General features: G+C 43.6%; 1 protein-coding gene across 4 annotated transcripts in view; it reads left to right on the top strand.

Annotated features, from left to right (window-relative positions):
- Positions 1-14340, top strand: part of CDC42BPB (CDC42 binding protein kinase beta) — a 99682-nt gene that overhangs the window by 51983 nt on the left and 33359 nt on the right. For all 4 annotated transcript variants that reach the window (XR_003761537.2, XM_029070807.2, XM_029070789.2 and 1 more), the window contains exons 8-15: positions 1998-2246; positions 3297-3376; positions 5546-5712; positions 5808-5927; positions 7958-8091; positions 11925-12167; positions 13439-13549; positions 13827-14071. Coding sequence is in view for 3 of the 4 variants with exons in the window: in XM_029070807.2 (XP_028926640.1) it covers positions 1998-2246; positions 3297-3376; positions 5546-5712; positions 5808-5927; positions 7958-8091; positions 11925-12167; positions 13439-13549; positions 13827-14071 (1349 nt within the window). In the remaining variant the exon portion in view is untranslated. The remainder of the gene's footprint in view (positions 1-1997; positions 2247-3296; positions 3377-5545; positions 5713-5807; positions 5928-7957; positions 8092-11924; positions 12168-13438; positions 13550-13826; positions 14072-14340) is intronic.

Below are 14340 nucleotides of genomic sequence, written 5' to 3'. Positions count from 1 at the left end.
ACAGAAATTAGTAGTGTACCAGTGACCTGAAACAGTTACGCTCCAAGAGATCCAAATTTTGCTTAAGGGCTAGCGTAGCCTAGGTTCTGGTTGATTTTTATATGTTTTTGATAGTGTGGTGAACTTAAGATGTCTTCATTTGTTAAATGTTCAGTATTCAAAGATGGGATTGGAAGCAATTTCCTGGGCTCTTTGGCAGGGGCAACATGGCGAAGTGGGTAGAGAACAGGCCTGGAGTCAGAAGGTACTGAGTTCTAATTCCAGATCTGCCGCTTGTCTGCTGTGGGACCTTGGGCAAGTCACTTCACTTCTGTACCTCAGTTTCCTCATCTGTAAAAAGGGGATTGAGACTGTGAGCTACATGTGGGACAGGGACTGTCCACCCCGATTTGCTTGTATCCACCCCAGCACTTAGTACAGTGCCTGGCACACAGTAAGCGCTTAATAAATACCAGAATTATTATTTTTTGTTGCATGCCGCCATCCTTGATAAGGTAAAATGTTTTGTGCTCTGTTTTAACCTTATATATTAAAAAATAAGCCTTCTGAATAGAGACATGTTTAAAATGTGTTCTTTAGTTTTCTTGGAAAAAAACTGTTTGCTAGCTCTTTTGAAAGAGAATGTAGCTTTATTGGGAAAAATCTAAAACCATGTTTCTCAAAGGGGTCCAGTACCAGGCTACTTTACAAGGACTAAAAGTCCTTCAGGCTACGTACCTTCAAAGTACACTTTCACCTGTGGCGGGTGGGTGATGCATCAGCTAACCTGCCCTGGAGATTTTTTTTACCTCTTGGGAGAAAAAAGGGGTAGGGAAGGTCATTCTTTGCACCACTGCACTGTTTCTTTGCCCAGATTTCCCCCCGATATCTCACACTTCTCCCAGCCAACAGTCTAATCTCCTGGATAGGGATGGAACTGGGGGAGGAGAAGGATTGAAAACCACAAATGGGGGGAAGAGCAAGGCAATAAGAAACAGACAGATCACTCTTTCCCATTCCGCTCTTCATCCTCACTCGCCTGAATCGCTTCCCTCCCTCTTCCTCCCCTCTTGGATTCACCCTCCCCTGCTCCTGAGCCTAATCCTCCACCCGTGAGTTCTCTCTCCCTCTCCCCCATTGTTCATCCAGACTCCTTCCTGCCCTTTCCTCCAAGGCTTTCTTCGGTCTTCACCTGCCGCTCCCTCCCTTTCTTTTGCTATCTCCTAGCCCTCCCAGGTTAATTTTACTTCTGCCCCCTTGGACTCATTTCTCTATAAAACTGAACTCCTCAAGGGCAGATGTTTTCCTTATTACTCCCACGTATTCCTTCTCACCCAGAGAAGGTACCCAGTTAATGCCGTTAATGTTGTCAGTGGCATCTTGCCCCTTTTTCCTCCCACAGCTTGCCTCCCTTCATGCTATGCCACTCCCCCGATTCACTTTCTTCTCTTACCCTGATCCTTTCCTGATTCAGCCCCAAAGTTTTGGTCTGGATTCCAGTCCTCCCCTGACTCTCTGGTCCTGCTTTTCTCCAACCTTTAGCCCTTGGCAGATTGGGTCTTACGGGCCCTCCCTTCTCTATGCCAGTCCCTTCCCCGCAGCTCCCCGACCCATTCTTCCACTTTGTGTCTGCTGCCCAGCCCTTGGCCCTCCAGCTTCTCTTTCCGGCAGTTGGAATTGCCAAGGCAGGTCTGTTGGATCGGCTAGAGTTGCACCTGTCTAGGAGAGAGAGCCAGCCTCCATTCGCCTTCATCTCTCAAAGAGGCAACAGCTGCAAGGGAAGGAAAGACAGGAGAACAAATAGCACCAAGGGTTTTCTGGGGACCACGATTAATCTGCTCCCCCTACTTTGAGAAATCTTTGTCTCAGGCAAGTAAAAACTGGTTTGGGAGCATAATGGCCAACACCAAGAATAATGGACTAATTGTATTAAAATTAGAGCTTTGGCTTTGGTGCTTAGGAGCACGTTGAGTAAATTCCTTGCTGAATCCAGCATTTTGAACTCGATCTCTTTTTAGGAGCGATTTCAGTTTCCATCCCATGTCACAGATGTATCAGAAGAAGCAAAAGACCTCATTCAGAGACTGATCTGTAGTAGAGAACGCCGTCTGGGACAGAATGGAATCGAGGATTTCAAAGCTCATGCGTTTTTTGAAGGACTCAATTGGGAAAACATACGCAATTTAGAAGCACCTTACATTCCAGATGTCAGCAGTCCTTCCGACACATCAAACTTCGACGTGGATGATGATGTCTTGAGAAATCCTGTAAGTGTAAAGACTGCTTTATTGGGAACAAGTTTGTGGAATTTTGGATTATGGACTATTCTGTTCCTACTGCTTATAGAAATCTGCGTATTGAAGAAAATCCCAAAATGCTTGGGATTTTCCAAGGATTATATTGGAAAATCAGAGTTTGACTTGACCACACCTTACTTTGGCCCTTAGCTTCCTCTGAAATAGTATGGATTCTCCTTGCACAGTCCCCTAAGTCCTGCAAAACTGTAATTGCTACTGAGCCTTCTAAAACCAAGCCCACATTTGACAAGACTTTGAGGTTTCAAAGATGTGGAACTGCATGTCAGATATGAAATGTGTTTCCTGGGGTGTTTTTCCATTGTGCATGCCAGGGGGAGGCCAATATGCCCAATAGAGCACATTCATGTATGTCCCCAGATCTGGGCCAACTGTTGTTATTGAATGCCCAGGAGGTGTGTGACCTCACCCATGACAGAAATGAAATAGCAACAAGTAACATAATGGTATGTGCTTTGAGCCCTTGGAGGAAAGGCTAAAGGTTTTGAGGCCAAATAGAAAATATATCCTTAATCTTCAAAGCAGGTCATCATTGAAACATACACCTATGTGTGTACCCTCATCTAGCCATCACCTGCTTGCACTTTTAGCTTTGAGAGACCTTTCCCCCCGATTTCAAGTAGTCTCTTATAATCAAAGTAGACGAGACTGTTCTCTTTGAAATGCCAAGAGAGTGCTCGCGGTACGTTTATAACGCGGGGGTCGCTTTTCTGTAAAGCCTCATGTTAAAGAAAACCGACGCTGTAATGGTCTTGGGTGCCAGACCGTTTCTTCGGAGACTGACTCGCTTTCTCCAAAGAGACCGCTGAGCAACATTCTAGCATAATTGCAGAGTGTAAATATACATTATGACAAAGTGAGTGTATTATTGTTTTGGGGGGGGTGAATTTTTAAGTTCCATGGCACCCTGGTGATATGGAGGAAGCGTACTACAAGGCAGGTATTAAAAATTACTTCTCTTCATTAATTTCAAACATGATTCTTGGTGTTTTGTGAATGCAGGAAATGGTACCTCCTGGTTCTCATACTGGCTTTTCTGGATTACATTTACCATTCATTGGTTTTACATTCACAACTGAAAGGTAAGTTTTGATTTGTCTGTAGTCATATATTGAGAATTCATAGTCGGGTCATTTCTTCAGGATTAAATAAAAAATTGTTCCTTGAATGGACCCAAAACACGCATTAATTTATGGACATGACGTGAACAATGGAATGTTTTCACTGATTGATATTGTTTCTCCTGCAGTGGAGAATTAGATAGGACTGTTATCTTTGGCAGTAGCCAACAAATTTCAGATTGCTTTCCTGAATTTCTCTTGGAACTAGATTACCCCTCCGTTAATTCTTCAAACTCTCCAGCTTCTCACAGCAACTCTCGAAGGCAAGCCATTAAGCGGATTAGGTCCCCTAAGAAAAAAATCAAGCTGTCAGAGCAAAAAAGTGGAAACCATCTTGGCGACCGCAACTGTTTCAAAGAATACATACTTTAGAACCTCCAGTGGCTGCCCGTCCACTGTTACGTTGGGTTGAAAGCACTCAGTCAACTCGTCCCCTCTTTCCTTGCCTCATTTCCTACTACAATCCAGGCCACTCAGTTTGCTCCTCTGTCTACTTGCCCACTACGCCTTGATCTCAGCTCTCTGGCCTGGAAGTTGCTCCCCACCATATATGACGGGCCGCCATTCTCCCCACCTTCAAAGCCGTATTAAAGTCACATCACCTCCCAGGAGGCTTTCCCCAATGAAGACCTCCTTTCTCCTATTCCCTTGCCCTTCTATGTCCCCTCTGAGTTTGGATCTGTAGCCTTGAAGCACTTGATAGTCACCCCACCACCTTCAGCCCCACAGCACTTATGTACATAGCCATAATTGATTTTTAATGCATGTGTCCCTCTCTAGACTATAAGCTCCTTGGGGGCAGGGAACCAACTGGGTGGTACTCTCCCAAGTGCTTAGTACAGTTCTCTGCACATGGTAAGCACTCAAGAAATACATTGGTTATTCGGCTGCGTATCAAAAGAATTGCACAATTCCCAAATCTGAGGCTCTTCCTTAGGAGAAGCAGCGTGGCCTGGGATCAGAAGGGCCTGGGTTCTAATCCCAGTTCTGCCGTGCCATGCGTCTGCTTTATGACCTTGGGCAATTCACTTTACTTGTCCGTGCCTCAGTTACCTCATCTGTAAAATGAGGGTTAAGACTGAGCCCAGTGTGGGACAGGGACTGTGTCTGACCTGATTACCTTGTATCTACCCCAGCACTTAGTACAGTGCCTGGCACATAGTAAGTGCTTAACAAATACCACAGTTACTATTACTTGTTATTATTCTTCACCTTCTGTTGCCCAAAATCTTTTGTCTCGTTTCCTCAAAAAGGATGGGAAGGGAGGATAAAGAGCCCTGCCTTGCAGTTTGCCCAGAGGAAAGCCCGCAGACCAGTGGCTGGCTCCCAGATAGATATCTGGTGGTGCCTGAGCTGATGAGGAGAGGAAGAGAGGGGAGAGAGGCTCTCCTACTTGTGGGGCCAACCCTCATTCCTTCCTTTGGGTGAATCAAAAAAAATCACTGGGGAAGAACTTGAGCAATGAGGCATCTGCCCTGGAGGGGTTACAGCACATTCTTTCTGGGAGAAACCGAGTGAGAATTTCAGTAGCTCTTTCTCTTTTGATGCTCTGATGCCCCTAGGCTCTGGAATTCTCTCTGCAGAGCCCAAGATGTGTCTCCCTCTTTTCCGAGTCAAGGATGAAAATACAGTGAAGGGGAGATGACCTGGGGGTGCAGAGGGAATAGGGTAGAGAGCCATCAGTTTAATAGGAAAACGAAGGATTCCCCGCTCACTAGTGACCAAGCGAAGGAGTTGAGTTTTAGGCTTCTAGTCAGTCCCAGTGAACATTTCTCCCCACAACCCTGCCATTTTGCTGCGGGTTTTGGCATATGCACACGTATACACTCACAAATGGAAATTTAGAAATGGAAGTGGTCGTTTCCATGGCTACTCTATTTGTGTTAGCACCCGACTGTCACCCTGATCCCAGCAGTGAAATGCACCATCTCAGGCTTCCCTCAGATTTCTAATAATCAGCAATAAGGAAATGTATTGTAAAAATTTGGCTCTATAAACAATAAACTCTTTGAGAAGTGTTTTTGTTTGCCAGTTTAAAATGGCATTTTTTTTCTAACTGGAATATTTTAAATGCTGAGAAAAGAACCGACTAAATCTTCAACATGTCAAAAAACCTCTTGTATTTTGCAGCTGTTTTTCTGATCGAGGCTCTCTGAAGAGCATAACGCAGTCAAATGCTGTAACCAAAGATGCGGATGTGCAGCGTGATTTAGAGAACAGCTTGCAGATTGAAGCTTATGAAAGAAGAATCCGAAGATTGGAGCAGGAAAAACTAGAATTAAGTCGAAAATTGCAGGGTTAGTTGTGGAAATTTTTCTGGATCAAGAGCACATTAATAAACATGATTAATTTTGTTTCGGATTAAGAACTTTTCTTTTCTCCTCCCTTAAAGAATCTACACAGACTGTGCAGTCCCTTCATAGTTCAACTCGTGCAGCAGGAAACACAAACCGAGATAAAGAAATCAAAAAATTAAATGAAGAAGTGGAACGTTTGAAAAACAAAATAGCAGGTACATGTTTTAATTTATAAGAAAGCTGTTCAGTTTTATATCTGGGCTGAACACTAGAATGCTGGATATTAACTATCTCAGTGAAGAAGCATTGCCAATAGAGTTTGGATAAATGAGAATGCAAAAGGAAACTTTAGCAATTCTGTTTGTAAAGTAGAGCGGTATTTGTCAGTGCACTTAAAAAAAAATTCCCATCTCAAACTCTCTTGGTTTGAATGACTTGGAATAAAAAATTCTGCCTCTTCCATTAAAATCTCAGAAAACTATATTTTGTTTTTGTTATTATAGCCCAAAAAGATTTGCCTTTCTGTAGCTCTGTCTTTGGGAAAGTTCAGTCAGAGGCTGTGACTATGAGACATTTAAAATATATACATACACACATGTATAAAATAGTTGTCTTCTCCAGCCATCTTTATTTCATGGCTTCCTCCTAAACTATAGCTAGGCCCAAAATGAAAAGCAATTTTCTGTTTATAACTAGTTTCTAAAAGAGGACAAAGATTTGGATCTTTTATTAGGACATCCATGGTATTTGACCCTGGCTCCACTTCATTCAGATGAATATCATCAAGAAAACCACAAATGGAAACAGGGAGCTACTTTTAAATAAATACCAGATAAGCCTATGTTAGGCAGGCTATACCAAGCTCATCTTAAGTAGCTGTTACTCTCCAGAACTGGAAGGACGGGGGTTGGTGGGGGGAGTCCTTAGGACAACTGACTTATCCAACTCTTGAACCATCTGGGATTTTGTATCAACCACATCGTTACTACTGATTTTCAGTCATCTAGTAAAATTTTCCAGTAGAGGCGTTTATGACGTTGATTTTCCACACGGTTTCAAACTCCTGTTTTCCTCTGCCTTTTCTTGTACCGATTCAAGTTCCATATTCTAAATATCTCCATCCTTCCCCCACCCCCAGCCCTGGGTTGGACCAAAATTCAACAAAACCAGTCAGTCAATCAGTGGTATTTATTGAGCGCTTATTGTGTGTGGAACACTGTACTAAGCACTTGGAAGAGTACAGTTCAGAAGAGTTTGTTAAAAAAAAAAAAAAATGTTCCCAGCCCACAGGGTGATACGGGGCTGAGGATGGGGTAAATAGAGAGTGCTTCAAGCATACAGATTCAAGTGCATAGGGGATGCAGAAGGACAGGGAGTAAGGAAAATGAGGGCTTAGTCAGGAAAGGCCTTTCAGAGGTTGATTTTAATAAGGCTCTGAAGATGGGTAGAATGGTTGGCTGTTGTATATGAAGTGGGGGGAGTTCCAGGCCAGAGGGAGGACCTGGGCGAGGGGTCGGTGGTGAGATAGATGAGGTTGAGGTACAGCAAGTAGGTTGGTGCTGGAAGGAGCAGACTGGGCCGACTGGTTTGTACTGATACTTGGTGTCGAATGTTAGTTTTTGGATCAATGCCATGTAATTACATTTTTCGTTGTTGTTTTTATTTTCTTAAAGCTGACAGATTTGCTCCCCTCTCCAGCCTCCAAAAAGGTTCTTTTGATGCTCATTATGGGCAGGGAATGGATCTGCTAATTCTGTTGAATTGTACTCTCCCAAACACTTAGTACAGTGCTCTGCACGTAGTAGACACTCAATACAATTGATTTATTCAGCAGTGATTTATAAAGCACAGAGCTAGAGAAACCTTTATTAGTGAGACTGGGCATACTTCCTGCCCAAGTTGGTGGGTTCGAGATTTCAATTGGTTTAAATTCAGAAATCCAGGATTATCAGTCTCCTACTGGGGGCTGGATGAGAACTTGATCTAATTGATCTTGATACTGGCTCAGTTTTTCCTTAATTTTTCTGAACAATAAGATAAGGCAGGGAAGACTTAGTTACATTGATTTTTCTGGAATGTGTCTGAAACTCCCAAATTTTCTAGTCTGAAAAATCTGCACCAATAATAGCGTCTGGTCCCGAGAAGAGAAATCTTAACGTAGACACTGATTTGTTCAGGGGAGTGTATTTGTTCATCTAGTTAGCTCACACAAAGGAGAAATGAATTAACTTTGATTTTCACCTAGATTCTAATAGGTTAGAGCGACAGCTTGAGGATGCTGTAACACTCCGCCAAGAACATGAAGACTCAACCCATAGATTGAAAGGACTGGAAAAACAATATCGAGTACTAAGACAAGAGAAAGAAGACTTTCATAAGGTTGGCAAGCTTCTGGTGACTGATACACTGTAGTAGTAATAACAACAATAATAATAATAATAATATTTAAGCGCTTGCTATGTGCCAAGCACTGGGGCAGATACAAGGTAATCAGATGGTCCCAAGTGGGGCTCCCAGTCTTAATCCCATTTTACAGATGAAATAACAGGCACAGAGAAGTTAAGCGACTTGCCCAAAGTCACACAGCTGATAAGTAGCAGTGCCGGGATTAGAACCCACGAAAGCTCACTTGGGCAGAGAACGTGTCTGTCCACTCGGTTGTATTCTCTCTACGCACCGTAAATGCTCAATAAATATGACTGATGGACTGATGAAGTGGGATGGGGGTAGTTGAACAGTCATTGGAGCCCTACGTTCCGAGGCCCTCCTGGCTCTGGTTGAGGCGGAGCGACTGATACTGATCCCAGTTGGGACACCTCCCCTGGGACTTGCCACTTCCCTCGGAGCCTCTAAACCCACCCCAGAGACCAACGGACTAGCGACCTCAGGGAAATGGGTTGATCAGGCGGCCTCCCCAGCAACTCGATCCAGGGCTGCTACTCAAGGGAGTCGTTGGGCTCGTCACCCACCTCGGGAACTCCTGGCTGGAACAGTCTCAACCTGGACCTAAGGGATGGGAACACACATAGACCAACCTTAGTAATGCATCCAATTGAACAACAGCTCGACCTACTGCAGGCAGCATATTCCGACTCCTGGTTTTTAGTCTTTACAAGTGGGACGTAAATGGTTACTAGCCACTCGAGATTGAATTTTTGCAATTCTCACCAACCATTTTTAAAACTTTTCTAGTTTATTATTTAATCTCATTTATCACCATTTTTGATAATCAGTTATGATCAGCGCCTGTGTACATGACATTATTATTACTGTTATTGCTAGCAGTTTGGCTCACTGGAAAGAGCGCGGTCTTGGGAGTCAGAGGTCATGGTTCGAATCCCGGCTCTGCTCCTTGTCAGCTGTGTGACTGGGCGAGTCACTTAACTTCTCTGTGCCTCCGTGACCTCATCTGTAAAATGGGGATTAAGACTGTGAGCCTCACGTGGGACAACCTGATTACCCTGTATCTACCTCAGCGCTTAGAACGGTGCTCTGCACATAGTAAGTGCTTAACAAATACCAACATTATTATTATTAGAATTATTGCGGTATGAAGTGCTTACTATATGTCAAGCACTGTTCTAAGCAGTGGGGTACATACAACTTAATCAGGTCAGACATAGTCCCTGTCCTTCATGGGGCTCACGGTCTAAGTAGGAGAGAGGACAAACATTAACTCCATTTTACAGAGGAGGAATATGAGGCACAGAGAAATTAAGTGACTTGTCCAAGGTCACACAGCAGACAAGTGGCAGAGCAGGGATTAGAACCCAGGTCCTGTGACTCCCAGGCCTGTGCGCTTTCCACCAAGCCACGCTGCTCCTCAGAGCCCTGTACTGGTTATTACATTTTAGCTGTCGTCCTGCTCTCCCGCTTTGGCCAAATGGCTCAGTCCCAATGCTGAGCAAGCACTCCCCACGGAGCACAGTTCTGAGTTCCCCCGGGCTCTGAAGGACATCAGGAGTTAGAGCCAATTTCCCTGTCCATTTCCTTCCCTACCACCCGCCTGCACTGAGTTTTTTCAAAGTGTGAAGGCCATGTTGCTGATCACTCAATCAGTATTATTTATTGAGCACCGTACTTGTGTAAGTAGAGCACTGGTTTTAGCACCAGTGGGAGAGGACAGTAGAGTACACAGGCAGAGTCCTTGCCTTCGGGGAATTTCTTGATTTATCAGGAGAGAGAGGCGGTGAAGGAAGCTGGCAGTTAAATTGTGGGTTAATCCCGACAGTATTGCCGCCATGAAGATTCCTTTTCAATTCTGCTTGTGATAAACAGCGTTCTGCTTGACCATATACTTATGCTTCCTTGGAAAATGGGGATTCAATTCACTAGGGATTCTCCCTCCCCTTTAGATGGTGAGCCCCATGTTGAACAGGAACTGGGTCCAACCTGATTAGCTTGTATCTTCCCCAGTGCTTGGCACATAGTCAGCACTTAACAAGTGCCGTACTTATAATTATTGCTGTTATATACTAATGCTGCTATTACTTTTACACAGAGAAGCAGCATGGCTCAGTGGAAAGAGCCCGGGCTTTGGAGTCAGAGGTCATGGGTTCGAATCCTGGCTCTGCCACTTGTCAGCTGTGTGACTGTGGGCAAGTTACTTAACTTCTCTGTGCCTCAGTTACCTCATCTGTAAAATGGGGATTAAGACTGTGAGCCCCACGTGGGACAACCTGATTCCCCTGTGTCTACCCCAGCGCTTAGAACAGTGCTGTGCACATAGTAAGCGCTTAACAAATACCAACATTATTATTACTTTTATTTGAAGTTAGAGAATGGGGGCTTGGACCTAAACACTCAAATAGTTAACCCATCTCTTCAGTCAGCAGTTGATGGGTGTACGGTTTTCATTTTCATAAAATCCCAGTTGAACATTTAAAAAATGAACTCGTTTTCTTAGCCAGTCTTCAATCAGTCTTATTTATTGAGCGCTTACTGTGTACAGAGCACGGTTCTAAGCGCTTGGACAAGTACAATATAAGAGTTGGTAGATCCATACCATGTCCACAGTGAGCTTACAGTCTTGGCCAGTAAGTACAGTACGATTCAGCTAAATAGTTTAGCAAATATGGGGTATTGCTGACTTCCATTCCTTTTCTGGAGCCCTTCTGTGCACGCATTCACCTTGTGCCTCTCTTCTCACTTCCAATAATGATGTTGGTATTTGTTAAGTGCTTACTATATGCAGAGCACTATTCTAAGCGCTGGGCAAGATACAGGGTAATCTGGTTGTTCCACATGAGACTCACAGTCTTAATTCCCATTTTACAGATGAGGGAACTGAGGCCCAGAGAAGCAAAGTGACTTGCCCACATTCACACAGCTGACAAGTGGCAGAGCCGGGATTCAAACCCATGACCTCTGACTCCCAAGCGCGGGCTCTTTCCACTGAGCCACGCTGCTTCTCTAAATCTCCTCTTCACTGTTCTCTTGCCACCTCTTGAGAATAGTAGGCCTGGGTGATTGGTACCTCTGGAGAGACTCCACATACAGTAAGCGCCCAATGAATACCAATGATTGATTTCATTCATTCAATAGTATTTATTGAGCGCTTACCATGTGGAGAGCAGTGTACTAAGTGCTTGGAGTGACAATTCGGCAGCAGATAGAGACAATCCCTACCCAGTGATTGGCTCACAGTCTAATTGGGGGAGTCAGATGAGAGAAGCAGAACAGAACGAAACAAAAGTAAGACAACATTATCATGATAAATAGAATTTATAAATACAATTTATCGTGATTGATTTGATATGTATATTTTGACTGGAAGGCCAATGTTGGGTCACAGCTTGGGCCAAGGAATCCTCTGTCGGGTCCCAAACTGAAAAGGTTTAAGAACCACTTCTTGAGCAGAAAATTTATTGTGTAATTTCACAATGGATCAGTGAGGGGTTTAAGGATTTATTTCCCCCCCAGTTGCTAATGCTCTCTTACTCTTATTGTGATGGTGGAATTATTAACTGCTGGATTTTCCCAGTTTTCCCCTTTGGGTTTGTCCTCCTCTGTTTAGATTGGGAGTCCCCGTTGACTAGTAACTGCATCTGCCATGGAGAAATAGTGTCCCAGGGCAGCGCTTCCTACATCTTAAGCACTTAGTACTAAGGAGAACAGTAAGCCGAGCGAAGTATAGTTTTCACCCTTCCAAATCATATTTCCTGTTGGTTCAAAGAACGTAAAACATGAATTTTTTCCCTTCCTTTCTTCAGCAACTAGTTGAAACTTCAGAGAGATTAAAATCCCAGACGAAAGAACTGAAGGATGCCCATCAGCAACGAAAGCTGGCTATGCAAGAGTTTTCAGAGCTCAATGACCGGATGGCAGACCTCCGCTCTCAGAAGCAAAAGATCTCTCGACAGCTCCGTGACAAAGAGGAAGAGGTGGAAGTGGTCATGCAGAAAATTGACTCGATGAGACAGGAAATCCGTAAATCTGAGAAGGCTAGAAAAGAGGTAAACCGGCAGGATGTTTCAGGAAACGCTTTGCTGTTGCCGCTTGCATGTGGAAGTTTTATATGCTCTGTAATAAAACATTTATGACAAACCAAGAATTCTAAGCACCGATGCCTTAAAAATGTGCTTGGTTTTCCCAGCAAGCAAGGTAAATTGGCCTTGCTTGGCCAATTATTGGCCAAAATAAATATAATCATTTGCGATTCACTTCTGTAAAACATATTTTTTTAAATGGAATTTAAGCACTTAGAATGTTCAGGCACCATACTAAGCTCTGGGGTAGGTACCCGATAATCAGGTTGGACACAGGTCATGTCTCACAGAGGGCTCACAATCTTAATCCTCATTTTACAGATGAGGTAACTGAGGCACAGAGAGGTGAAGTGACTGGCCCAAGGTCACAGAGCAGACAAATGACGAAACTGGGATTAGGACCCAGGTCCTTCTGACTCCCAAGCCTGGGCTCTACTAGGCCATGCTGCTTTTCAGTAGTTTTTTATCCTGCCATTAACCTTAGAGGTGGTGGCTCCTAAGTACTTCAAGGTTCAGTAAGTTGTTTCAAGAAATAAGAGGTACAAATTTAAACTGTAAGGCTAAAGCCATTTCCAGTCCGGTTAAATGAAGTAATCGGAATAAACAGAAGTCTTGAAGTTAGTGTATAATTTCCAGAAATGGTGTCCAAGTGATGTGAAGTGAGTTGGCTTCTTATTTCTCATCAGGTGCAACCTCAGTTAGCAGCAGTGGTGATCCTCCAGATTTTTGACGAAGCACCCCAGGACACTCCTTTTCCTCCTCTCCTTTGATTCTGTGCCTTTTCTGTGGCAGTAAATTTCAACTTTAAATACTTACTTTTTCCTCAGTTCAGATTTTAGTTTAAAAATCTCCTAATCAAGTTTAGTGAGACACTGAGCCACCAAGCAAGTCCCACCAGAAACCCTGGGTTAAGAATCCTATTCTCTGGCACTGAGGGCAGGTTGTGGTTTTCCTGAACTCTAATGCTTCTCTGAAACCTAAATAGTAATCAAATTTTTGATTTTAAAATTATAATCCCCCAGTGGATTCCACTGTTGGTCCGCCTTTCGGGATGAAAGGAGGTTGTTTGATTCATGATTTTTGGCTTTTGCCAAGTTTGGGAGAGGGAAAAAGAATTTCAAGATTGTCATTACTTCAAGGATTCCTGAGAGCGAACGAACTAGAATCACCAGGATTGTTTGGCGAGGATTACTAATGTGTGTGTGTGTGTGTGTTTTTTTAATAATTTTATTTTGCAGCTGGAATCTCAACTGGAGGATGCAGTGGCTGAAGCATCAAAGGAACGCAAGCTTCGAGAACACAGTGAAAGTTTTTCTAAGCAGCTGGAAAATGAACTGGAAGTCCTTAAGGTGGTGGTTGTTTGGGGGGTGTTTTGTGTGTTAATGACTTTTTCTTTTCTTGTTCATTTGCAATAAAACAGATGATTATATCAGTCAATGCTAGCAACATGACAACAGGCCTGCTAGGTAGCACCTCCTATTGGGCAAATTCAATTAAAGAAATCTAGTCACAATTTTATTTTCTTGGACAGTTTTCTGCAACCGTGTGTCTCTTCTAGGAGACGTAATCATTGCATCTGGAAAACTAGAAGATGTTTGTATGATCTCTATTGTGTTTCTTTTCCAGATAAAGCAAGGAGGTCGTGGACTAAGTGCCACATTAGAGCATCAGCAGGAAATTTCCAAAATCAAATCGGAACTTGAGAAGAAGGTCTTGTTTTATGAAGAGGAATTGGTCAGGCGTGAGGCCTGCCATGTCTTGGAAGTGAAGAATGTGAAAAAGGAGGTGCATGATTCAGAAAGCCTCCAGTTAGCCCTGCAAAAAGAGATCATGATGTTAAAAGATAAATTAGAAAAGTCGAAACGAGAAAGGTAACCTTCTGAAAGCTGACTACTGCATCAGCCTCCTCTCTGACCTATCCGTCTCCTGTCACTCCCCACTCCAGTCCATACTTCACTCTGCTGCCCAGATCATTTTTCCGAAGAAAATGTTCAGCCGATGCCTCCCCGCTCCTTAAGAACCTTCAGTGGTTGTCCATCCGCCTCCACATCAAACTCCTTACCCTTAGTTTTAAAGCATTCAGTTAGCTCACCTCCTACTTCAACTTACTGATTTTCTACTACAACCCAACCCACACACT

The sequence above is a fragment of the Ornithorhynchus anatinus genome, chromosome 1, assembly GCF_004115215.2.
Source record: "Ornithorhynchus anatinus isolate Pmale09 chromosome 1, mOrnAna1.pri.v4, whole genome shotgun sequence".
NCBI lineage: Eukaryota > Metazoa > Chordata > Mammalia > Monotremata > Ornithorhynchidae > Ornithorhynchus > Ornithorhynchus anatinus.
Note: the sequence above shows the minus strand (reverse complement) of the source record. Positions and strands in the feature narration are given on the sequence as shown.